The sequence below is a fragment of the Diprion similis genome, chromosome 12, assembly GCF_021155765.1.
Source record: "Diprion similis isolate iyDipSimi1 chromosome 12, iyDipSimi1.1, whole genome shotgun sequence".
NCBI lineage: Eukaryota > Metazoa > Arthropoda > Insecta > Hymenoptera > Diprionidae > Diprion > Diprion similis.
Genome location: NC_060116.1, coordinates 12,569,433 through 12,597,001, shown reverse-complemented (window position 1 = coordinate 12,597,001; position 27,569 = coordinate 12,569,433). Strand labels below are relative to the sequence as shown.

General features: G+C 38.2%; 1 protein-coding gene across 7 annotated transcripts in view; it reads left to right on the top strand.

Annotated features, from left to right (window-relative positions):
- The window catches only part of LOC124412915 (RNA-binding protein Musashi homolog 2-like), a 133,294-nt gene extending 105,932 nt beyond the window's left edge, over window positions 1-27,362 (top strand). For 5 of the 7 annotated variants that reach the window (XM_046893131.1, XM_046893134.1, XM_046893133.1 and 2 more), the window contains 2 exons: window positions 24,432-24,669; window positions 25,636-27,362. In XM_046893131.1, the coding sequence (XP_046749087.1) occupies window positions 24,432-24,669; window positions 25,636-26,439 (1,042 nt within the window). In that variant the 3' untranslated portion in view covers window positions 26,440-27,362. Of the gene's footprint in view, window positions 1-3,066; window positions 3,241-24,431; window positions 24,670-25,635 lie in introns of those variants that run through there. The other 2 variants (XM_046893137.1, XM_046893136.1) reach the window with 2 other exon arrangements.
- The last annotated feature ends 207 nt before the right edge of the window (window positions 27,363-27,569 follow it).

The following is a 27,569-nucleotide window of genomic DNA, read 5'->3' as shown; positions in this document are numbered from 1 at the left end:
ACGTCATTTCGGAACGTTGTAAAACTTTGGGATACGTATCGTTCACACACACATAAATATATATATATATATATATATATATATATATATATATATATATTTGTTTATGCAGGTATCATTTATTATATATTACATAGTATTATATGTTTGTGCATACGTAGAGCTAATCGCTGTATATTACTAATATATAATCTACATTTGTAATCCAAACAGCTGCTGCCAGCTAGAGGTAGTCGGTTAATTGTTCCACATCACATATGTATTGCATATGTGTGCATATGTGCATATATGTATACGTAATACATCTCTATCTGCATACATACACATATATTGCAACGGGTATGCCTTATTCACGTGCCAGAGTAGTTTTGACTTACAGTATATTATTTATTGTTAGTTTCATAGGCGTGAGTACGTATATATATATCACTTAACTAGAACTAGTATCTATATGTACAGCAAATGTATAATTGATAAACAAACGACACGTTTTTCTGCATCGCTGCACTCTCAGGTTGTTTGAAATTGCTGTGAAATTAATAATAATAATAATAATTATATATTTCGATTAATAATATTTCAGAATTCCGGAAATAATGAAAGTGTCGCCCGATATTTCTTCTTTTCCTTATTTTTTATTGATATATATATATATATATATTTATCTTTCACATTTTCGTTAAAAAAAAATAAATAAACGAGCAGAGGAGAAGAAGAAAATGATGAAGAGGAATAAGAAGATGAAAAAGAAGAAGAAAATGAAAATGAAGACGAAGAAGAAACGAAGGATAGAAAGAAAGAAAGAAAGAACATTGCAAATGAAACAAAAACACGTCAAGTTTTTTTCTTTTTCTATTTTGTTCTTAATCTGTTTGATAATTTTTACCTCAAAACCTTGTAACTGTAGTGCAGCGGCAAAAGTTTACAGTAGACACATTGTGTCTAAAGCATGTACTTATATATCACAGATACTTTACTATTCCGTATATGTATATTGTACATATACATATATTACGGTGTAGCCTGCAATTTAAGACGCGATGAAAGGGTTTGTTGTTTCCTTCGTTTTCAGACATGAAAGTTTGTCGAGAAGTTTGAGTAATAACCATTTATATTCATTCGTTCGTTCTTAGAAACTGAGGATGAAAATTGAAAATTGAATGACAAAGAAGGAGAGAGAGAGAGAGAAAGAGAAAGAAATCGGATGATGAGTCGAGTTCGAATTATACTAGGTACAAACACAAAAAAAAAAAAAAACTTTGATCGTTACGACGAAAACAAAGTATACAATACGCCCACTTTTGTGTAACTATTAGCGCCAGTAGTTCTTTGTAGTTTGATAATTAACTTATCACAATTTAGATCGTATGTATGTGTCCGTTTGTTTTTTTTTCTTTTTCCTTGTCCTCTGTGGACAAAGTTGACACTTAACATGGGAATTATACACACGTGCATTTTTTTATGTAAATAATACTATGACGCGTATTTTATACAGCGGAAAAACTGAGTTGAAAACTAATACGTTAGTATAAAAGTGAAGAATTTTCGCTTATTATATTCACTTGCAATAATTTTTTGGAGTAATTTTTTTTTTTTTTCAATTTTGAAGGATTATATGCAAGGAACCGATCTAAAAATAAGCAGAAGAATTTTATTAAGAAAATTTTCTCGAGCCTTTTGTAATACTTCTTTTTGTCATATTATGCCCTACGTTGTATCCTGTGAAATCCATAATTTCGAAAAACGTAACAAGTACGAAGTCTCATCGATGTATGAAGCAATTTTAACATTAGTTCTCATATAACCGTAGAATTATTATGTATACGTATTGGCAAAGCGGTAATTTCTTTCTATTAATATTTTCTCGTGTCTCTTACGAAACCGTTTTCGAAAGTAATACGTACATTTTCTTTCACGTATCGACTTTGTTGAGTTTTGTAGTTTATCATGTATTAGTGTACACCTCACATGTAACGTGTGTACAGTAGCTCAATAAATGTATATCGTATATTCTCAAGTATGAATTAAACACTGTACACTAATTATGAAGAGCGTTCTGTTGGTAATCGAGGCTAAATATTATACCTTAATTTTTTCAGGAAGGACATAAGAGGTTATCGTTTTATTGCATGTAATATAATAATAATGAATTGCAAGGAAAAAAAAAAAAAGAAAAAACGGTATTTCAAAGTACTCGAGTAGAAGAGTTTAACGAAGGAATTGAAAAACCAAAGTGTTGTTGAATTTTCGACTGAATTTTTTCACCGAAAAAATAACGAGCAACAAAGACCGAAGGTCTTGACACGTGCATTCCCAAAAACATTCTTGATCGCAAGTCAAATAGTAATTTACAATAATTGAATTAATTATTTATAGTAATTGAATTTCACAGAGTTATAGATATTAGTTATTGTCACATCTTACGTACTGTAATATGTATCGATATGCTTACAGCATATGTATACCTACATGTAATGTAATAGCATGCGATGGTAAAGGACAACCCGTTTTCTCTTTTCCTCACTCTTTTTATATCGCTCTCTCTCTCTCTTAATCAGTCTGCACTCGTATATAATTATAATATACTTAATTATAATATACAATCATACATATATATAGCATTATACGTATTTATAATATATTAAGGGTACGAAGAAAGAATATATCTATGAAATAGTAAAGAAAAAAAATAAAACGGAATTGAAAACGAACGTAGGATGTGAAAATTTCTGTAGTTTTCGTATACTTATATTAATTCATGTATAATAATTCTTTCTTGTCCCATTACTGTTATTATTATCTGTACATCCACTACTACTACTACTACTACCATTACTACTAGTATCACTACTATTACTACCAATACCACTACTACTACTACTACTAATGCTACACAATTCCACGTAGAAAAAGAGACTAGCAAAAATTAATAACAGCTTTAATATCTAAATTAGAGCCCTATAATAACGTAGTAACACTCGCAAAATCAGTTTTAAAAGTGAGATGTAATATATACATACATATATATATATATATATATATATATGTATATAACATTAATAATATAACATTATATTATAAGATATGCTTCATCACGATATGAATTATGTTTTTCAAGGAGGCAGGTTACATTTCTGCGGATCGAAAGGCGTCGTAAGCGTCGTAAGATGCCGCTGGACCGCGACGGGAATCAAAAACTGGACCATCGCTGACAGTCCTTACCTCCAACTCCCCCTCCAGGTAAAAGAACAAAGAAAAAAAAAAAAAAGAAAAAGAAAAAAAAATGAAAATGAAAAAAAAAAGCTGCGGGAGACTGACGAATCGATTTTCGTGTAGCCTCTCCCCCCTCGCAGCTGCTGTTGTTCTTGTTTGTTAGATCCACCTTTCATGTAGCTCTGTCTCTCTCGCTCTCTCGTATTTGGTTGGTTTGGACTGTATGGTAATAACTTGATTGAAAACATAAGTAAAACAGATGAGAGAATATGAAAGAAAAAAAAAAAAAAAAAAACATGAAACTCCCTTAACTGTTTATACGTATTATATTTGTTCATTAATACCACCGATGTAATTAATACTTACACCTACATTATATTATATGTATACATGTTGGATTATCACTTATTTCACATTATTGACCTGTTATACTATTATTATACCTATATATATATATATATATATATATATACTATGTAGTAGTGGATTTATTACGTACATCACATAGGTGTGCAGCTTTTTTTCCTCCTAATCAGCCCTGCGGCAACGTTGATTATTTCAAGTTTTATAAAATTCCATAGTTTCAGTTTTGTCGAATCATTCATACGTCGTTCCTTGATTTATTATCCAAAATTCTCGATCGAGACGATCGAATGGATTCGTTGAATTGTGAATAACGCATTTCTTCCTACAATTAGTCAAGTTGTCAATGTTGGCAAGGGGGAGACATTTTTCTTTGAGCTTTTTCATTTTTTTTTTCAATTTTCTTGTTGCCTTAACGATCTGTGAATACCGTAGGTTCGTGGTCAGATAATGTGGTCAATCATGTTAACTAAACGTACCTCTCTAACTCTTAGAAATCACATTACTTTAGTCTAACCTTATAGAGGTAGGTCAGAAGTGTTAACCCAGTTTCAACTGGATATGCTCGCATTATGGTGTAATGTATACATATATACGAGTATATATACATGTATATATATATATATGTGTGTGTGTATGTATATATACTTGGCATATACGTATCATATGTATCGTATTATTATTGTTATTATTGTTATATTATTATACATATATGTATACATACGTATACCACATACCTTACATAGTATATAATAACAATATCATTCGCATTTTGTTGCTCTCATTCATCGTATTCTTTATACATACCTACACCCATTGCTTTGTTGAGTTTATAGAAATGGCGAATGATTTTGGGATTAGATTTTTGGGTTCCCTAGGGATATCTGATATGTTTGTATAAATCTATTATACGTTATATATATACCTAGTGGCTCTAGGAACAATATTTATTAGAATAATATGTTGGTTGTGTAAATTTTAACGAAGAAAAACAGACAGAATAGCGTGTAAAAATAATGTCTTTTTAACTCTCTGGCATGGTACATGTATTATTATTGTATCAAAATTTGGCAATACGCATATTATAATGTCATCTATATCATCTATATCATCTATCAACTATCATCTACGTAACTCGCATTGAAGTATATAATACATTTCGTTATTTGGGTATATTAATTATAATAATTATATAGTCACTACTTAGCGTTGAATAATCGTATACATATATATATATATATATGAAATTGCTATTTTTCGTTTCGTCTCGTTTCATTCCTAATTTGTTTTCCGTCTTATTATACCCATGTGAATAACATGTATTATATAATAATAATAACCTACGTTTGTATTGAAGAATCGTGAATAATTCACGTTTTTATTAACATGCAAGTCACTCTCACGATCGGATTATAATATCGTAAAGCAAGTCGATCGTTGTCATGGTTTATATAATATATACGCTGTGGTAAAAAAAAAATTCAATCGCTAAAAGAAGATCAAAATTTCTTTAAGAAATATTAGGAAAGATTATTACATCCTTATGATTGATTATCGGAGGACAGGTGCACTTCACTTTATAAAACTTTGTTAACAATTTTGTTGGATAATTGAAAAATTTTCGATTGTTTTAAATGTTTCGATTTCATTGAAAAAAAATAAAAATATAAAAATTCTCGGCAACTTATCGCGATCGTATAAAATAATTTGGTAATTGACGCGAATTGACTTCTTTACGAGGATTGATGAAATAAAATAATTCCGAAAAAGCTTCCGTATATTTATATATATATATATATAGATATACATATATATATATATATATTTATATATATATAAAGAGTTACATAGCTAGATAAAATTAACGACGCAAGTCTCTGGGTTTACTGCATGCTGATATTATTATGCGATATATATAACTGATGCTTCGCCGCTATCCGGCGGGCAAATAATTAATTGAATAATTAACGCGAGGATTCATGCTGCCTTAATACGCTTAGACAAAATCGCAGATAACAAAGTATAAGAGGAAAAAAAATTGGTGAGAATATTCTTATAGTTGAACATAGAGATAATATTGTTGGTCAGTTTACTGGTCACTGGTAGAATTTCATAACCTGTTGATTGATGATCGTATGTGTAATTTCTTACGCCTCGCGTACCAAATCATATTTTTATTATATACTAAAGAAATGATATTTCAATTTCAGTTTATCGGAAGCTTGATTACACGGTTTCCGGAAACTATATATCAATCCCGAATATCGTCTGTCGATTGTATACCGTCTGCATCGTGTCCCAAAAGAAGCGAAAATCGAAAACAGATTAGAAAATCTTTCTCTCCTTTCACCCTCGCACCGTTTTTTTATAACTTAACGAGAAAATTTACCGCAGTTTATTAATTAATTACGAAAAAGTTGTATATATAAATCCATCGAACGAATTTAACGACGATTTGTATGAGTAAAAAAGAGAAGAAAGAAAATTTATGTAAAACAATAATTTTATATCCTTGTATCTGTGTTGAATTTTAATAATACGTAGAATATCGATTGAAGGAAAGTTTAATTATCTTTCGAAGAAATCAGATTCGAGCTCTCTGTGCCGATAATGAAATTAGAGTGAAAAAAATGTAACGATATTTTTGTTATAAAAACAACAAAAACAAAAACAACAACGTTACAGTAAGGAATATAAACTGTTTTAATATAGATACATATATATGTATATATATATATCGGGGCTAAAAGTAAAGTTTGTTATAAATTCCTTGCGGCAAAAAGTGTGGAGGCGGTACGTGTATTAAACCGATTCATTTTGCATTAGCAGGGATGTGGATGAGGCGGTAAAGCTTTATACCGTCTAGAAGTTATATCTTGCGCGAGAGATTAAAGTGAAATTTCCCGAATCTCCCTTCTATACCTAAGTATATACGTGTATGAGTGTATATATATCTATATATACCTATATATACATATTACACTGATTTAATATTGCACAGCAAGTCGGGCCTTCCCAAAACTTCTTCGGGGTTGGCGTGAGTTGGTTGGGTATAAGGGTTGGTTTGGGTTGTTTCTTCCTTCATCGGTTGGCCTCGGTAGGTACACAACTTCCTTCCTTCCTTCCTTCCTTCCATCCCACCTACCTGCCAGTCTGTCGGAGTCGAGTCGAGCCACGGGTGAAAAGGGTAGGTAAGGGGTAAAAGTCGACGAAGCTTATTTGACGCTTTGAATAAATTAATGGCTTTAAATTTTCAGAATGGATCACAGCATATCCGACAGCGTCTTAGAAAGCCTTTAATCTTCACGTCTTATTTCGCAAAACTCATTACTTCTCGGCTCGAGATATTTCCACTCGTCAACCGCAATCTTCTCTCCCTCCCTCCATCTCTATCTCTCACCTTTCCTTACATCCTCGATTATTCGGGATCGTTGGACTTTCGACTGGATATCGTTTGATCGGTGGAACTCTTCGAGTCGATTAAGGCAACGCGTGACTCTTTCATTTAACTTATCGCTCGTTAAATAATGTTTAGGTATATTTTAGTTTGTGAAGAGCAATATATCCCTCCTTAACTCAAATAAAATATGTCAAACTAATTTCTCTGCAGACTTGTCTCGTCCCGTTACGATTCTTTTCGCCGGGGTTCAAGTTCACCGTGCTTGAGAGGATAAGAAGAAAATACAAATAACAATAATAACAAACACAAGAAGGAAACTCGAAGAGACACCGCCTCATTACGAAAATTCAAAGAGATCCCAACGACTATATTTATATGCGTAGAGTCTGCATTATATACTTTATACGCTATATACCTACCCCTATACATAGATACATATAATGTACATATACATATACACTTTGTTGGAAGTTTGTAATTCGCTCGCGGGATGAAAGCCAGCTTTCATCGGTTCGTTCGAACAAACCGTCCGTGGTTTACGAATCCCCATCCCCATCCCCATCCCCTCCCCCTCCCCCCCCTCGCGTCCATTTGTTGGTCGTCATCTTCTTCTCGAACTCAGCCCTCTTCGGTTTCCTTTGATTCCAGTGATTTGATAAGATATTTTTTTTTTTTTTTTTTTTTTACTTCATTTCCTTTATTTATTTTGCATCGGTAGATCTTCCCTCAGTTCCGAGTATATGTATGTACAATATACATACATAGCTATCTATATATTATACACAAAATTTCAATATCATATTTCTCCAAGCGCTGAACAGGTCGCGCTTCGTTAAGTTCTTACACTTTGAAATTAAGGAAAAAAAGATTGAGGAAAATTGAGAGAAAACACGGCGAGGTTGCCTAAATTATAAGAAGTATCTACACGCGATATTAAATTCATTTTATATGTATATAAGGTACGAATCTCTGTTACGACTAATTGGCGAAAATTTCAAGGAGCTAATCTAGATCATCTGTGTCAGCTTGAGGAATTCTTGCATACCGTTTTAGTTTATCGCTATAACGAGATCATTTATCGGACAGAATCATTGATACAGAATCATCAAGGAAAATGGCGGGGTGGCTTGTCGCGGCGTTACATTTGTATACGATTAATACAGTGTCGGCAATTCTGCAAAGGCAACAAATAACGTGCAATACGTGTATACATATATGCATAGGTGCACTGCGGCGTGACTTGGTGTTGCTGCACCTAATTTCTAATCAACACTCACTAATTACTGTAATTCCCGATGACATTCCACTAGTCTCCGTATACATGCTCGACCGTCGCGACGCTGACATACCTAATATCTATAGCTGCATCTATTCGTGCGTACATATACGTACATTGTTGCAATTGAGTTACATATAGACGTACGCTGCAGCGCAGCGGCAGCAGGAGCAGCAGCCACCGGTTTTACCTCGACAACCGCAATTTATGTACCTACGTTCACCCGGAACTCGGTTCTTTGAATAAATAATAATATTATACTGGAATAAGGATTAATAATTTTGTATTCGCGACGCAGCGTATATACTGCGGAATAAATTTCAAAATTGTACAGGGTTTTTGGTTTTTTCCGAAAGATGCAATTTTTTTCTCTTCGTCTCCGAACACGTGACGTATAATCGTAGAAAATGAAAATCTTTCGTAGTTTTTTCAAACTCTTACAAGTAACAACTGATACTAAGATTCTTAAGAAAAAATGTTGAATATAATGAAAATTGTAGTTTATCGTCCGTATAATTTTTGAAAATTTTCAGAGTATTGCGGTTTTACATTTTAGTATAGATACCTTGGTAAGAAAAGGTGACGAAAAAAACTGTCGGTATGAAACAAAATCAGGTCAGGAAACAAACAAAATTTCGCAAATCAGTACACATGTGACTCCAAAGATATACAGTTTGAACACAATTTATATTTACTCTACGGCCCGAGGGTAGTTTCAGCAATTTTCCACAGATAAACTCATCATGAAATCATTAACACTTTCACTATTATTAATGATCATATAACATGTCGTGCGATAATTGCGGGGGGGGGGGGGGGGGAGATCTAAAGGCCGTAATTGCAGTATTGCGATATTTCGTCACGACGATTGTTATCATCAATTGACACACGTCGCGCGTTACAAATAACGATAAACATGTAATACAAGTCAGGAAAATTGTAATGATTAGTTATTCTTTTTCTGTGAATAATATGTTCACGTTTTTGCTTTCGTAAGGTGACAAAAAAAAAATTGAAAAAAAAAAATAATAAAGCAACAAGGAAGAATGGTACAGAACCGAATCTCGATTCGTGTGAAAACTTGAAACGTCGGTCGGAGGGTCGTCGCGATTCAGGGGGTTGAAATTTTTCTTTTCCTCTGTATAAATTGCGGAAGGGGAATGAAAAAGAGTTGGAAGAAGAGTGAAAAGGAGAAACAGATCTAGAAGGACGTCGACGCGTCCGTCTCATCCCAGCGGGTCTTCACCCTTCACCCTTCACCCTGCATCCTCCCCTAATCCTGGCGATATTAATGCTTCTGTTTCTGTTGTTCTGTTGCTGTCGGGACGGCCGCCGGCTGCAAGAGTAATGCCTCGATGCGAAAACCTGCTGCCCGCAATTGAGCTCCTCTCCTCTCTCCTCTCTCCTCTCTCCTCTCCTCTCTCCTCTCTCCTCTCTCCTCTCCTCTCTCCTCTCCTATGCCAGGATTGTGATATCGCCGCCTCGGTTTGCTTCGTCGGCTGTTTGTGCAGCTACGCGCCCGGTAAACTAATCGATAGACTAGCAGACGGCAGTTCGTGGCCACACTTCCATGTACCCCTACCTATGCGTATATAACACTTCCGAGCATGGTAGACGCGTCGTTGAACTCATTCCCGGTATTTTATACCTATATATATATATTGTATGTATGTATATATAATACACGTTGCAACGTGCGATAGAAAGTAACGGCCGAATTTTTGGCCAGAGTTTGAAAATGCGATGCCAACAACAGTTTTCCTCCGAGTTCAATGAAGAACGGTTCATTTTTAACCGTGATTCGGCAAGATTTGATATTTTAACGAGAAAAATTCTATATATATATATACGTTGGCAATAATTCTTCGATAAAATTTCAGTGTCTTTTACTTTATCTGATAATTGTGTTTGAAACGTTAATTTGTGCAAAAGCAATTATGGTTTGTGATATAGATCGTTGGTAAGTCGTTGTAATTAATACATGTTTGAAATAAAATAAAATAAAAAAAAACGTTACAATTACTCGGTGAAATTACACTCGGCTTTCATTACATTCGGGCGATTGGTTTCACCTCAATTACACATAATCGTGGTGATATATATATATCCAAGTTTTCCCGTCAAGTTGGAAACATAATTAACTCGTGACATTATCGTTCTGTGATTTACTTATACACAAATTTTAATGTCAAAAAGTGTTGAAGAAACTGTAATTAAATAATAAAAATTCAACAATTTTGCGATATCTTTATATTTTTCGTTAATCGGTGACTGGATTCTAGAATCGAAATTTTTGCAAAAAAATTAAAAAAAAAAACATCGGAATTCGTTTTTATCTTCAAACTTACAATTAATTGATTTTCATTTCTCTCTCTCACTCTCTCTCTCTCTCTTTCTTCTCCCGACCCTCGGAAAGAAACTAGCTGATGCATCACACGATGAAACTGCATAAGAGGAAAATTCGCTGGTCATGCATGGAGAGACGCGTTTACACGACTAACGACTTTCGCCTGATTTAATTTAGTCGAGCTTCTCTGCCGCCCCCGAATCTGCTCTGCGTCCAGTAACAACCGGCAGCCACTCTCTGTAGTTCCCTCACCGCCCTCCACCCCATCCCTCCCAACCCACCCCGTAGTAGGTACGCTGCTAAATTAAAATATTTGGTTTAAACTGCGAAAACTCATTTCCACCGACCGCGCGCCATCGGTCAGCGTATTCCGTTTGACCGGGTTGATGAACGAGTCCCGACAATATTTACCTCGCGAGGAGATTGACAATTTTACCTCCCTATTTAACCTGCCTTTTTTCTACCCTATTTCATCCCCTGTACACGGTTAGAAAAAAAAAAAAAAAAAAAAAAAAAAAACGTCCCAGTAGGTTTACTAAAATATTGGGGTAGATTTGACCAATTTTTAATGCTTTGTCAACAATAAAAATGAGAAAAATGTAGGAATTGAGAATGAAATTTTGATGTGACAATTTTTATGGTAAAATTACATCAAATTCGTGTCATATTGATTAATCATGATCGATATTCTCTAGCCTTTTTGGGATCGAACCGAAAGCTGTGAAATTTGAAATAAAATTTTACCCTGAAATATTTTTGGTATAGGTACGCCTGAGGGTATGGAAAAAATAATAAACAATTACTAAATATGACGTTTATATGAAAAGGGAAATTGAGGAGTACATAAATCGACTCTAAAATTGACAATGATTGAAATTTGATTGACGTTTCATTATTACGTTACTCGGTTCGGTCGGAAGTTGTAATAACGATCATATGGGGCGGTTGCAGCGAGGGTTGGTAATATTCAGCGGGTAGTTTCGTCGGTCGGTAAGAAAGGGAGCTGAGTGAGACAAGGCGAGCATGTCGTCCCGTTCTTACCGACTGCGATCTGCACGACAAAACGACGACGCGAATATCCACAAATTTCTGTTTCGTTCCTGCACCGCGACGCCATCATGCGACGAAATTTTACCCCAAATTTATACAGTTCGTTTCACAGTAAACGAAATAATTCGACCTACAGGTTTAATATTTTTAACCTGTTTCTGGCATTTGTTTCAATGAAAAGAATTATAGAATATTAAATTTCGACGGCTGTATTCAATGTTTCATGAAATTTTTTTATTTGATAAAATTATAATTATTGCATATCGTCATATTTGCAGCAGGAATTTGAAATGTTATTTTTCGACATTTTTTCAGCCGCGCACTAACTGGTTATTGGTAGAGAGGAGAAAAAAAAAAAAAAGAAAAAATTGCAAGCTCGATGAATTTTTGTACCGTCGTAGAGTTTTTCTCGTATAAAGCGAATATTAATTACATTCCGTGAGCGCTGATATCGGAAAATTCCAAACGCCGCGAATACATGGGTGAAAAAGAAAAAAAGAAAGAACGAATGAAAAAAGAATCACTGAATATTCATTCTATCGGAAAATTTATTGAAAAATTACGGGGAAGCGTCACGCGTGTGTATCACCGGTGGTTTACTTTTTACCCCTCGGTGCAGAAAGATGTAAAAAATATTTTTTAAAAAAAGCAAGAAAAAAAAGTTAAAAAAATGTAGTAACCATAAAAGTAATGTGTAAAAAACGCGTATTCCACATTCTCCATGAGTTTTGAGTTGGAAATATTCCGCATTTTAGTCGCGAGTATTCCGCAACGTGCAAAACTTTTACATCATCTCTGCACGGTACGGAAATCGCGTCAGCAAATATCCGGCAAAGCTTGTCCCTTCAGCTTCGCAAGCTCTTCGTCTATATATATATATATATTTGCGTAAAAGCTGCGAACTTGTCACACACAAACACACATCTGGTTGGACAAATTTTGTCCCTACGTTGTTATACACGCGGATCAGAGACGCTTAAACATTTGTTACGCATACCAATGAAAGTTTCGTGTGCGCAGGTATAACATGTCGAGCATAATCCACGCGTCTCTTGTATACGTTTCCGCTTTACGCTTACATTTTCATTTATCTTGGGAAAACCGTGTGCACGTGGATAAACCACCGGTATATACAACCGTATATACATATACTCTTCACGTCTGGTATTTCGCAATTATTGTTATTAAATTTTCAGATTCGCAAAATTTTTTTCATCCCTCATGATGTTGTACGCGTGGCACGTAATAAATCGCGCAATTCACGCTTGCTTTTATTGCCGCGAAATATTTACATACTCGGGAATTACCGAACGAAAGTACGATGCATGGGTGGAAATTTTTCAAAACTTTCTCCGGAAAATTTGAAAAAAAAAAAAAAGGATCGCTTTTACCTATAGTCGCAATATTTTTAGTGTCGTAATTATTGCACGACAAGATGGCTTATCGTTTATTATTTACTGTGTTTACTGTAACTACATTTGCTGAATATGTATATTTATGGGGAATTTGAATCTTTTGACGACCGCTCGACCAGAAGTATATATATATATATATATCCGAATTTGACCTTTTGCTTGTACGAGATTGCTGCTTCCGGAATGAAGCGAAGAAAAAAAATTGGGGCAAAACGTTGAAAAAGAAGTTATAGAATGAGTACACAGAAGAATTCAATAACCGCACGTGCGGCCACGTGAAGATGTGTATACTGTATATATATATATATATATATATATATATATATATATATATATATACCTACAACGTGGTGACATCCGGGAAAATCAAGTATAGTCATAGAATTTCCACAATAGGGAAAAGTCAGGGAAAAGTCTGGGAATTATGATGGACCAAAGGGAAAAACTTGCTTTGTTTTATAAATTTTTTTCAAACTTCAGCTATCATTCGTTAATTCAGCTAAGCTGACTTTTGGAAATTGTATTATTTAATTTCTAATTATTTGTGTGAAACGGAGAAATTTTATGTGCTTTTGAATCGAAATTTATGTATCGAAGGTGCACAAATCCGGGAACTTTTGGTTATAAAAGTTACCCTCGATTATATTTTCATGAGAAAAATCAGGGAATTTTATTCGAAAAAGATTGTCGCCACCCTGATTATGTACTATTAAAATTTGAACTATGGAAGAATTTATTTTTACACCGAAAGTACTCGCCGCCCCCCTCCCCCTATTTCTTTTCCGTTTCCGTCAATTTTTTTTTACTCTCTTTTTTCGTCCAATAGCAGATATTTGAATAAAAGTGCATATCTTTTTTTTATATAAAACTGAAACTTTTGAGCTATTTTTCCTCTCCGCTGTTGTTTAATAATGAAAAATCTTCAGCAATTCCGGCTTTTGAAATTTGGATTTTACTTTTCACCAATCTGTTTGGTAGGTACGTATCAAGGCATTCTCCTGATCGCGGAGATATTTAATCGCGACTGAATCAGCCACGTTTCCGTATATATTTAGTAATTGATTATACACAACGCTCTTCCATGATCTCTGATATTTCGTTTCAGATTTTCGTCCGTAAAGACGTAAAAGGGTGCCCTTTAGCGTTGGGCAGTAATTATAATATGAGTAAGAATAATAACCAAGATAAGACGAAGATGTCTGCAATAATAATAGTAATAGTAACAATGACAATAATCTTAGTGATAATAATCGTTCAATTATCTTGGGTCAGAGCCCCTTATAACAATAATTATTATTATCATTATATCGTATCGACTCCGAGAAAACCTGATTGTGGACGAATTTTGGCAAAGGTATTTTATTTTTTTTCTCTCTTTCATCAATTCTTTCTATTTTTTCGATGGTTTTTTCACCATTAATATCGTTACTATTGCTATTACTAATATTAATGAAATTTGTGGTATATTATGAGAATTTTTATAAAAATAAAAGCGAGAGAATGACAGAGAGAGAGAGAGAGAGAGAGAGAGAGAGATTTACATGGTGTAAAGAATAGAAGAAACTTTAAGATATTAAAAGATTCAAACATTCTCCCCCTAAACACCTGCAATATTCAGACTTTATACAGCCAGGATCGAAGTTTAATGATGCTAGAATACTGTGCGATCGAATCTACGTGTGTGGTATTGAAACGCCGAGCTCGGTTCGTCGATTACCGTCAAATGATGATAATTAGCGATCCCTGTATATCGCGGAATGCAATGGACACCGGATAACAGTACAACGAATCAGTAAATAATTAAGTAGAATTTTGAAATATTAGGTTTATATATGAAGTCATAAAAATTGTACATCAGTCCTACCCTTTTCTGTTTGATCTACTATTTTTCATTCGACAAATTCCGGATTCCTACCCGTTGAACTATTCCTCTACACTTCTTCCTTTCCTTCTCCGTTCCTCTCTCAACCACGAATATCCGCGATTTAGTCTGCCGCTAACAATATAATTGATAAATGAGATTGTCACGCGAGGAGGTGACGGACGTTGCACACCGAATGTCCCGTGCATACGTTTGTGTAGGTATATAAAAAAATGGGGCTGCCGTCGACATATATATATATATATACACATATACATGTATGTATATACGTATATAGAGCGAAAGAGAGACTCGGCTGGTTGTGTTCGATGTATTCGTCGAAGCGTGGTGTAGTGTTTCCTCTCGGCCATCTGTCGAGAGATACGAAATCCTCCCCCTCCGCCCTTCACTCCGCGGATTAATTGGACCTCCAACGTATTGATCCAATAACGGGGGAGAGAGACGGACCCGGAAAGACACCGAGTGATCAGCCCGATGCCGAATACTCGGGGAGGCAAAGGCCTGCGATTCCATCGAGACTTACTTCCATGTAACGCCGATTTTATATAACAGCCCTAAAAATCCACCCCAAAATTAGCATCGGTTAACGCGACGTCGGACAGCTTTGGAATCGGTACAAAGAATTCGAAAAATTTCACGCTACTCGAACACAACGAACTAAATACAGGAATCTTCTTGTCAAAATATTATAGCCACAGGAATTTCAAAGAGTGTCATTTGATCGAGGGGATGATGATATTTGGTAATTGAAAATTGAAAATGTTTACTTTTGCCGCGAGATAAATGATTGTATATACACAATTTTGTGACGATAGTCTCGTCATTCGGAGAGTTACTACTGGAACCAAGTACCTACGGTAGAAGCTCGCTAAGTGCCCGAGATCGGGGCTCTGGGGGTGAGAAATGTCTGCAAAGTAATGGCCATATTTAACCAGCTGCGGTTGAGCATTCTACGTCCGGTTATAGATCGAATCTCTGTGCTTATGTTGGTGTATAAATTTCGTAAAATTTTATTAATCGTTATTTTTTATTAAAAAATTACTCGTTAATTTGGTCTTACGGGTTTCTCGTTTCGCTAAATGAATTAAGACACGTCGAAGTGGTATATAATAGAATGTAATTTAAATTACGGCGAATTTGCGGTTTATAATATTTTCGCACCGTGAACTAGCGTCAAATTAATTTCTCATTTCGTCCGGTATACGAAATGCTGCGACTACGACCACGTAACTTTTTTACACTTTTACTTTTGTTAACCAGTTTCATGATATTTTTCTATTTTTAACGTTCTTCTTTGTTTTTTAATCCACGACCTGGCTGGATGGGAAAAAATCGAGAGTAAAATTACGGTACAGGTGCGTGACGAGCCTTAATCCAGATTGATTTTGAGTTGAATTTGCGACGCATCGTTACGTCGGAGGGTTGGACGTGTCGTTTTTACCAACTTATACGTATTTCGAACCGTATATTGCAACTGTAACTATGCAGAGGACTGAATAATAATTCGATCCGATTGGAAGTTGAGGTGCGATTCGCGAAATTTTGTTAATTCAAGAACAGGCGATATCGTATAGCGACCTATAGCGATTAATTGTTTTACGAGATCCGCCAGATCGATTCTGTGGACAAATTTCTGTACAGTAAATTATTTATTTAAAGCGTATCGCGTGAGCGTCGAAATGCGTCGATAACGTCGTTTGGATAATAATTTTCGTATATTGTGAAAACAGTATATAAAAATACATATACATATATAAATAAACTATGTATACACACATTAATAACAATGGTAATAATTTCATTCTATAACTACTATATATATCGTTGTTAACTACTTATACCGTGATCAGAAAGAAAAAAAAAAAAAACAAAAAAAAATTCTCTATAACTATACGTTTAATATCTATATCATCTATTATACAATTACCTTAGATGCGAGTGATGAGAATAGTGTAGAGAAAAATAGGTATAAGAGAAAAGAGTATAATCACCAAATAAACAAACTAATCAAATTGCGGTGAATTTTTATGCACATATACATACTCATGTATGTGCATGGATGATATACATGATATATCTACGATAAATAATCGAATGTGCTTCTTAAATATAAATCATCTACGATACATTATAAGACACCCACGTATACCTATGATATACGTGTTAAATATATTTAATAAATAGACGTGTAACAAATGTCCATAATAACAATAATAATAACAATATTTAAACGCCTAATATATATATATATCGTGATATAGTCGGTACTACATAGCAGTCGATAGCTAACAATAAATACTACGTCTACACATCTATGTATAAGGCACTTTATAAAATCTGTCTCACTTTCTCTGGCATCTCTCTATCTCTCTCTCTGTCTCTTTCTCTTTCTTTCTCTCTCTCTCTCTCCTTGCTGTGGTTCATTTAGTTTGAATATTGATTATATATCTTTTTTCTTTTATGGTTTTTCATATCAATTCTCTCACGTTGTTGGTCGTCCTCGTAGCAACAGCACCACCAGCAGCAGCAGCAGCAGCAGCAGCATCTTCTTCATCATCTTCACTTTTATCTTCATCTTCATCTTCATCCGCATCTTCGTCAGCGTCAGCAACACCGCGTCGTCTTTGACGAGATACCGGATTTTTACGTCCCCGTTGCATTTCGTAGATGATTTTATTTATGGGTTACGTGATACGACTTACGAAAAAAGAAAGGGAAAAAGAGAAATGAAAATGAAAGAACAGTGTATTTAAATATACAAACAACGCCTCGCAGAGCTGTTGATCCTCGTTTTCGTTAACCCGTTTTTCTCGCGTGCCACGAATAACGACGGGAGGATAATTCGAGCCGGACTACTCGAGCCGTTCAGGGGTTGCTACCCTCGTCGCTGCGGTATCGATTCTCACAGTATCGCCTCAGCCTGCCTCTTGCTGAAAGCTCCGCATTTGGTGGCGCCACCCGGCTTCGGCATTCGGGAAGGCGGCTCAGCTGGGTGGACCTGATTGGTCCGGAGGGTGGATTTCGCCCCTGCGGAACTGGCGCCATCCAGCGGCTGCGCCCTCTACTTTGGCCTCCCTTTCTATCGCCCCTTCTCGTCTTTCTCTTTCTTTTTTCTCTTTTTCTTTTTCTTTTTTACTCTAGCCTCAAGAGCGCGAGGGAGAGAAAATCTTGCCGAACGCGACCAACCCCTATTTTTTTTATCTCTCTTTCTCTCTGTGTGTCTCGCGTCCACCGAGACGTGCCAAACACGTTAATCCACGGCTAATAAATTGCCATCATTACCTTTAGGGAGTCTTTTCCTTCGACCTTTAATTCAAAACGCATATCCACCCTTTCTGGTGCAACTGCAGCAGCCTTGCGTTTTTACGTTACCAATCTTCGCCGATCCACGGAACTGCAATCATGCAACGTTTTTATCCGGGTAATTCTCACTTTGTAACCGTATTTTTTTTTCTATTCTCTTCAATATTTTTTTTTTTTTCTTTTTCTTTTATCCTCCTTTCAAGTTTTACATCGTACGATTACGTACAATTACGTGCGACTATTACCTTTTCGGCGATATTCATATTTCTTCGCTTACTACTTATAACTTGACTTATTGTTCTTCGACGATCGTTAATTTCACCCCCGTGTATAAAATAAAAGACCGAGGGACACGGCACTTTCAGAAACGCGTTGCCAACGGAAGGATTGAACAAGTATTTGTACGCGGCGTCTATACGAAATATATAACGTATTTACCTACGTACACGTTATACGAGGTATATGTACATGTATATTATATACATACATATATATACATATATATATATGTATGAATAAGGGCACACGGGTCGTTGACAATTGAGCGATATTTATATATACCTACAGTAGGTACATATACATCAGGTATATTATATACGTACTGCAGGGGGTTCGTTCCAAAATGGAGGATGGGTAAATAATTATACGAAAGGTTGAAGTCGACGTTCTTATAACATTTCGCGCATCTCCCCACATCAACATATATATATGGGCGTGCGTGCGTGTGTTGTGTGTAGATATACAACTTTTACACACTCATACACACACAAACCGTATTAATCTACGAAAGGTTAAAACCATTCTACAGTCCCGCTGTGAGGGATAATTGACACGGTGGTGTAAAAATGTCACTGCTCCGGGAATAATAATGATGATAATAATGATAAAAGAAAATGATAGTAAAAAATACACACACACGCACACCAGCCTAAAAAAACTCACAAGTCGAATAACCGATCGTTACGCAAAATTGGATCGCGTGCATTACGTGTACCTACTCCTCTAATTACGCACGTGTACGCGGCTAGTCGGTCCATAAACGTGTCCCACGGGGATATAAAACAGGCACGCTAGTGGGTATCGGGAATTTGGGATTAATTAGGTTTGAAAAGAAAAAATTCAATGAAATGAGAAAAAAAAAATACCGCCACGATGAAAAGATTTGATTATTGTAAAGAATCAATGTCGTTGGACGGTGGTGAAAAATTTCTCTGCTGGAATATTTTTTTTTATTTTGTTCTTTCCACCCTTGTTGACCCGGCGAATGCGGGGATTTTAAGGCGACTTGGAGCGGGAGGGGTGAAAACTTTTGGAAGATTCGGGAAATAAGTAGGACCACCTGCAGGTAGGGTGTGTGTTTGTGTGTGCGTGTCTGTGTGTGTGTGTCTGTCTGTCTGCGTGCGTGATCGATGCAACCACGAGGTGGGCAGTAGCCGCGCCTATATCGACCGGAAACCATTTTCATTGAAGCTCTGAAGCTCCCTGCAAGCGACTGTGGCGGCGTTCACGTTGCCCTCCCGAATAAGGGATGATTATATTTTTCATCCCTCTGTATCGCGTTCTACTTTCAGATTTTATTTATAAAGTTCAGATTTATCATGCTCTTATACGATTATTCGTTTCAGGAATTACGAAGAAATTCTTTATTTCTCACTTATTTCTCGGCACGCTGTAGCGAGTTGTTTTTTTTTCCCTGTTTTCTTTTGTTCTTTTTTAATGTTTTTTTTTTTTTATTAATCTCTGGTGGTTTCGTTGTAACAACTTGACTTGACCCCCTCTCCCCCCTTTTTTTACATCTCTCGATTCTCTCGCTTGTAAAATTCAATGCATTTATGTAAACGTTACACAGAATATTAGGGTTATTGTAATTAACAACTGCACATTGATCAATACATGTATCGCTGCAATTTTAATTTCGCGATCTCACCAAATAATTTCCTTCTTGGTTTTCTCTCTTTCACCGATTATTACAGTAAGTAACGAGACATCACTGCGTTTGAATGTACATATCGTCGAAATCGATATGATAAGATGAGTTTTTAAAATCCATGTTTTAGTAATTCGTTTCGATGTAATCATTCTCGATTTATTCGAATCCCCGTCTCTTTTATTTATCCGCAGCTACATAACGAGACAAGACGAGACGAAATTTTCTCTCCGATTCAATTGATTTATTAAATTCATTTTATGAAATTTATTTATCCAATATTTTTTCCTCGGGTTTTGCGGGTGTGCTCGAGGTCGAGGACAATGTCCCGCCACACCAGTAACTCTGAAAAGGTGTACTGCTGTGACAGGACAATATTCCCGGCCCCGGCGAAACATCGATGACAAATCCATCCTTTCTGCGGTTCTATATAACAACGTTATACACCGTCACTTGATGTGACGAGGTCGGATGAAATTCCTCCGGTGCGACATGAATTTTCAGCCTGCTTCCACTTTTCGTACAGTTCCGGTTATCCACTTTTCTACGATACGTCCTCTTCTTCGTCTTATTCTTCTCGATTTTTTATTATTTTATTTTATTTTTTTATTTTCAAGCAGTTTTCTGTTTATTTACCAATTAATTTTATCCCTTTTATCTTCCCTCTCACCGTTTATCGTACACACTCCGTATGTATATACACACATATGTATCTCTATATAGATATATATTTATGTACATGTACATACATATCCTTGTATATATGTATATATGTATATATATATATATATATGTAGTGACGCGTGCAGCGTGTAACCGCGTACGTAATACATACACGTATTGTATGTAGGATAGGTAATGTAGGTATATGCAGACGCGTATCGTATGCCGTTAGTGAAGAAAAGTATGCAGGCAGGTAGGCCAGGCAGGAGGTTGGAGGATGCGGTCGGACGGTGACGGAGCCAGTGGCAACGGACGGCTACGAGAGACGAGGGAGAGTCTAGATAGCGACTTGGTCGAGCGTCCCGACGGCACTGCGTCGCTCGCGCGGCGGCGCCTCCGCGCCCCGACCTCCCTTCCTCCCTTCCTCCCTGCCTCCCTTCATCCCTTCATCCCTCAGCCTCCTCGTCGCCCCCGGTGCGCGAGGGGTGGCAAACCGACTGGGCGACGACGTAGGTGGGACGGCCGGGGGTGGGAAATACGGAGAAGTAGAGAGAGGGGGTGAGAGGCAAGGGGTGGGTGCGGGGGGGGGGGGGGGGGAGAAGGAGGAATAGGAGGGGGAGGAGGAGGGGGAGGGATGAAACGACCCCTCGCCGGCTTACGGAGAGCGCGGGGCGTATTGATCCACCAGCTGCGCTCTCTCTCACCGGGGGAGACGACGCCGCGCGGAACGAACGAACGAACTAACGAAAACCGAGAGAGACTGACTTTCTCTCTCTCTCTCTCTCTATCTCTCTCTATCTCTGCACACAGGGATATGGCCAATGCTGTGTGCCGTCGCCTGCACCCTTCGTACTCCACCCCCGCGATGATGCCGCTCCGGCCTGTCGACCGAACGAACGAACGAACGAACGAACGAACGACGTCGACGACTTCGAACTATCGTTCATTCTCCTACAGGGGCACTATAGGTATACATACCTACGTAAAGCTATGCTGCAACGGAAAGAACAGTTTTCCTTTACTACACACACCTGCGGTTGACAATGGAGATTGATAAAAGAGCGCACAGTCAGTAGTTGCTACTGCATGTCGCGATTATAGGTGTATATGTATATATTATACAAGGATCTGCAGTAGATGGTGTAATTTTTTAGATGTACACTACTGTTGAAACCTACATTTAATCACTTATGGGAATTGCAATTTTTGTTACGCAAAATCTGTGAGACGATGATTGGTGTAATTGAATTTCTATTTTATGGAAATAAGTATTGATCGGGTCACCCGAACACCGTTGATTATGAAAATCTTATGTTTACTATATCGTGAGTTATAGAGTATCTTCAATCGTGGAATAATAAGTATATTCAAGAATTTTACTTATAGTATCATCTCGCTACTCTGCAGTTTAAAGTTCTTGAATTTCGATAGGCACGTTTTCAATGCACGGCACGTGCGAGATTTATACTTGCTCTTCTTTTTCTGCTTCTTCTTCTCATTCTTACTCTCCTTCTTGCATTATAGGTGTAACATATGTACCTATGACATAGGTACCCATGCCGTATCGGCTGCATAGTCGAGAGCAACTTGCGTCTTTGTTGACTCCTTTCGTCTCTCTTTACTATCTCCTAGTCCTCTCTTGCTCTCCTTCTCTATATACTATATTCCTTTCTACGAGAATTTTCGCATCCTCCAGATCAGAGTTACTATCACAGGCTAGCGAGCTCTTTCACCCCGTATCATCTCGATCTTAGTCCTCTGCACTGCACTGCAACGCAACTATAAGTCACCTTGCGCATTGATGGTTCTTGTCATTTTAAATATTTTGTGCTCAAGTTCTTGAGGAAACTCAAGAGGTTTGTATTCATAGTCAGCGCTTGCAGTGCTAAGGACTGTTTTATGATAGACTCTCTTCTCTATAACCAATCAAGTCACGTCGTCCAAAACTTAGCCAATTGATACTCAAGATCCAACTTCTGAAATTCAATCGATTCGTCGGAGAGTTGGCAAAGTTTTCCAACCTTTCACGGTATTCGGAAAATTTATTTTCCGTAGTAGGTACAGCTACATATTTTCTTTTTTTTTTTTTTTATACAGTGATAGTTTTATAAAGGATTGAAGTGTACGAAAAACTTAGCAACTACCAACCGTCTGAGTAAATCTATAAGAACTAAAACTGAGCGAACGGTATGTTAATTCTTAAACACTTGTGGTAATTCAATCTAAAAAGTGGATTACAGGTCATTAGAATTCAGCAGATTGGCTTCGTCGTTTCGTTCCTCGAAGCCTCGAGCGTAAGCTCTCTAAGTACACGATCTTTTAAACCTTGACCATATATTTTACACCCGCGTCCCGAATCATCGTCCGAGTGATGAACTTTGACGCGCAGAGATATAAATTGCGACCACGCTGCGGAGAAACGTCGGTCAAGTTGAAACATTATTCGTCTATATATACTCGCTTACCTTGAGACTGCGGGGGTTTCGGAGATCGAAGAATCTTGGCTTCGAGGGAATTTCCCATCGCTGATACTTGTCTAACCTGAGAAAGGAAAAACGGCTAGTTACAACGTCTCTCGGTTCCATGGCGCGTTGCAACACTCGCAGAATCTTGTGGCGAGTCGATTTTTTTTCGCCCTTGTCGGCGAGGGAGAAACACCCCTAATTACGACATTAACTTTCCCCCACGCGACGCGAGATCTTCCCCGAGTCAGACTATGTGTAGTATTTCTCTGCCCCGTTTCCAGTGTTTCCAGTTAGCCTTTTCTCCCAATTGCCGATCCATGGTGGACGGTCCGTCCGTTCATCCGTCCGTCCGGCCTCTGACCCTCGGGAATCGTCGCTCCCGAGGGAACCGCGCACTCGTATCTCCCGGAGAGTTCAACTCGCCTCTCCCCAGCCATAAATTTCTCTTTCGCTCCAGATCCCATTCCGTCCATCTCGTCCTCCCTCCTTATATTTTCTTACTGCACCAAGTCGAAAAACGGAGAGGGTTCTGCACCTGCAAACTCTCCCCCTCTCCCTCCTCTTCTTTCTTGATCCCCGCGGAGCGAAAAGAGTTATGATTCGTACCCAGTCAAATTGCCTGGTCTGCCACGCCAGAGAGAGAGACGTGGTCGATACATTAGTGATGAGCAGATCCATGCGGAGAGAGTCTGACTCGGGATGCCGGGATGAGGTCGAGACTTCTTCCTCATTCCCCGAAAACTGGACGTTCGTATATTTACACCTCTACTCCGATATATATAAATATATGAGAGAATTTTTCTTGCAATCATATTGTAATATAAGGAAACTTGCCAAAGGCGACTTACTGAACGTCTATGGTCGTTCTCATGGTTCTGTGCCAGACGAAGAAGGAGACCATCGAGAGGAGGAGGAACGGCAAAACGTAAAACGGTGCGAGCTGAAACAAAAGTGACACTGTGTACACATTTTGTGCGAGAAACGTGATTCATTGCAGATGGTTGTCCGAGCTTCGATCGGGGTGCGATGACGATGTGTGATTGATTGATGTATATATGTATACGTATATATGTGCGTGGGATGAGAGAAACAGCTGGCGAATGAATATTTTCATATTTTTGTTTTAGCGCCGGCATGGAAGCCAACGGTGCGATTGAGCACGACTTTCACAATGCCCTGGTACCCATAAACGGCAGCCATTCGGGAAGCTCAGGAAGAAGTACACCGAACAGCGGTGATCCAGCCCCCGGCAAACTATTCGTTGGGGGTTTGTCATGGCAAACGAGCAGCGAGAAACTCCGAGAATACTTCGGCATGTTCGGCACTGTCACGGACGTGCTGATCATGAAGGATCCCGTTACACAGGTTAGTTCTTCACGTCCTCCTCATCCTCCACATCGTTCGCGACAACTTCTATCCTACGTGCTCATCTTCTAAGACCTCCATGTACACACGTTCGCTAATAATAGAAGTAAAAAAAAAAAAAAAAAAAAAAACACAAGGATCCCTCTTTGTCTTCTCGTCAACCACCATCGCCTTCGACCACCTCCCTTCTTCATTGTTTCTTCGAACCGTATCTAGGCATGATGGAAGTTTAGTACCCAGTTATTGTCAGCGAATAAAGGCAAAAACGGAATCCTTCGGTTAAATGTGTTCTCAGTTTTCCGGTTCATCTTACATGTGACGTAATGAATCTTACTAGTATTTCTGAAAATTGATCTGTTTTAGATGAGGATTCGGTGTATCCCGTAGGAATATTATAATAACGACTTCACTTTAATTATCATTATTCAAAGTGTACAGGGTGAAGTGGAAATCGGTCAAGTATTTCGTCGGGGTAGCTGTAGAGAAGGAGATTCATCAATATTCATTCCGAGTGATTTCACCCACTCCTACACCCGGTTTACATAACTGTTCTCGTGTATATTTCGACCGATGATGAAACCGATTGAAAACGAGTGAATCTCATCCCGCACCCCCGCGATTTGAATATTTGATTTTACCGATTGTGAGCGATTCCGAAGTGACGCAAGTACAATTATTATTATACTCGGTTATCGGGAATCACGCGGACGTTTCTTTACGCTCTCCAAGCGCACCGAACGTTGTAACATAAAACATGAGAATTGGCGATTGGGTGACAACTTCCAAGAGTCCTCGCACCAAATAACCTTAACTTAGGTAAACACTGTTAAACTAGGACGAGGATCGTTGAGCCTGGAATCGATTTCGATGACTCGGTGTAATAATCTCCGTCGCTTTCGAGTCGGCCTGTAACTGTATAAACATACCTGACAATAAAAAACGCCCCTTGCTTATATCGTGTTACAGAGGAGTCGGGGTTTCGGTTTCATAACATTCGCGGAGCCCGGCAGCGTGGACAAGGTGTTGAAGTGCCCGATCCACACGCTCGACGGCAAGAAGATCGACCCGAAACACGCGACCCCTAAGAATCGTGCCAAGCAGGCGAATCGCACGAAGAAGATATTCGTCGGAGGAGTGAGCCAGGACACGAGCAGCGACGAGGTGAAGGCCTACTTCAACCAGTTCGGCAAGGTCGAAGAAACGGTGATGCTGATGGACCAGCAGACGAAGCGGCACCGGGGCTTCGGCTTCGTAACATTCGAGAACGAGGACGTCGTCGATCGCGTCTGCGAGATACACTTCCACACGATAAAGAACAAGAAGGTCGAGTGCAAGAAGGCCCAGCCGAAGGAGGCCGTCCAGCCCGGGGCCCTGGCCCTCGGCAAGCGCGTCGTCCTCGGGGCCCTCGGGGTCCGACTTGCACCCCAGCAGCCCCACCCCGTCGCATCCCAGATCGTCGCGGCCCAGGCTCAGGCCCAAGTTCAGGCCGCCGCGGCGGCCGCAGCTGCGGCCCAAGTCCAGAACGCGGTCGCCGGATACGGAAAGCTCTTCGGCAGCTACCCGGCGCTTTCCGCTTACAGATACGCCCCCTACCCCATACCGGGGGCCATGGCCACCGCACCACCACCGGCGCCCGCACCCCAGGCGACACCAACGGCACCTGCGGCCCCCGGCAACCCCTATCAGGGATACTCTCTGACAAACGTCGACATGTCCAGTTTCCAGGGTGTTGACTGGGGATCGATGTACGGCATGGGGATGTACGTTTAAGGGATAGTGACGCGGGGGACGCGTTCAAACTACGCCAACTTTTACTCTCGAGGTTATTGTTCGACCTTGGGGGACGCGGGGATGTTTGTTGTTGATGTTGGTAACAACGAGGTACCCCCATGCATAACTTCTTTACCTTGCCGATATTTTCAACTTGCGAAATGGTAACCAAGTCGCTCTCTCTCTCTCTCTCTCTCTCTTTCTCTCTCTTCCTCCCTCTCTCTCTATATCTCTCTCTCTCTCACTCTCAACTTTTCTCTTCTTTCTTCGGTTCATTCGTTTTACGATTAGGAAATATTTTTCAACGGGGCTTGGGTTTACGAAAAGCGATTTGACCGAATCTTTTATTGTATAAATAATACCATGGAATACTGAGATCTGGTGTGATCAGCTTTCTCCTTGTGCAATACGAGGTTCTTTAAAACCCGTTGCGTAAGCGTGTTGCAGAAACTTGTGATTCAAGCTTTTTCATAGACATTCCTATAACCAGCACCAACATCACCACCACCGTTACTAATCGCTAGTATTTTACCCCTATGGTAAGTTGACTGGAAGTTGGTACGTTTAGGCGAGATGCGTTCTAGTATTATTATTATTTTCGCTCTATATATTAAACGCATCGTAATTTTCACGTGCAGATTTTATTTTTTATTTATTTTTTTTTTTTTCCGTTCTCCAGCTATTTATTTTGTTTTTGGTTTTCGGATTGTACCTCATTTCGATTCATGCTGCTCGATCACCTCGCCCAGCGAATAGACACGGATAGACGTGTGTACATTCAATGAATGAAATTTAATTGGCGTGTTACAGAGAGAGAGAGAGCGCGTGCGCTTGCCGCGCGGAGAAAACTCGTCGAAAAGGGCAAGGCTTCGGTTAGCAAAAGAGAAAAGAAAAGTGAAAATAAATTTGAAAGAAAAAACAAATAAAAAAAAAAATATATATATATATAACAAACAATGAATGAATAATGAAAAAAAAAGAAAAAAATCCAAGATAATTTGATCTCACACACGTTATATTATATATGTTACACACACAAACACACACACACACATAAACACTTGAATACACACGTACGCAAATACACACACTCTATCATCACACGAATAATAATTATTAAAATGACACAT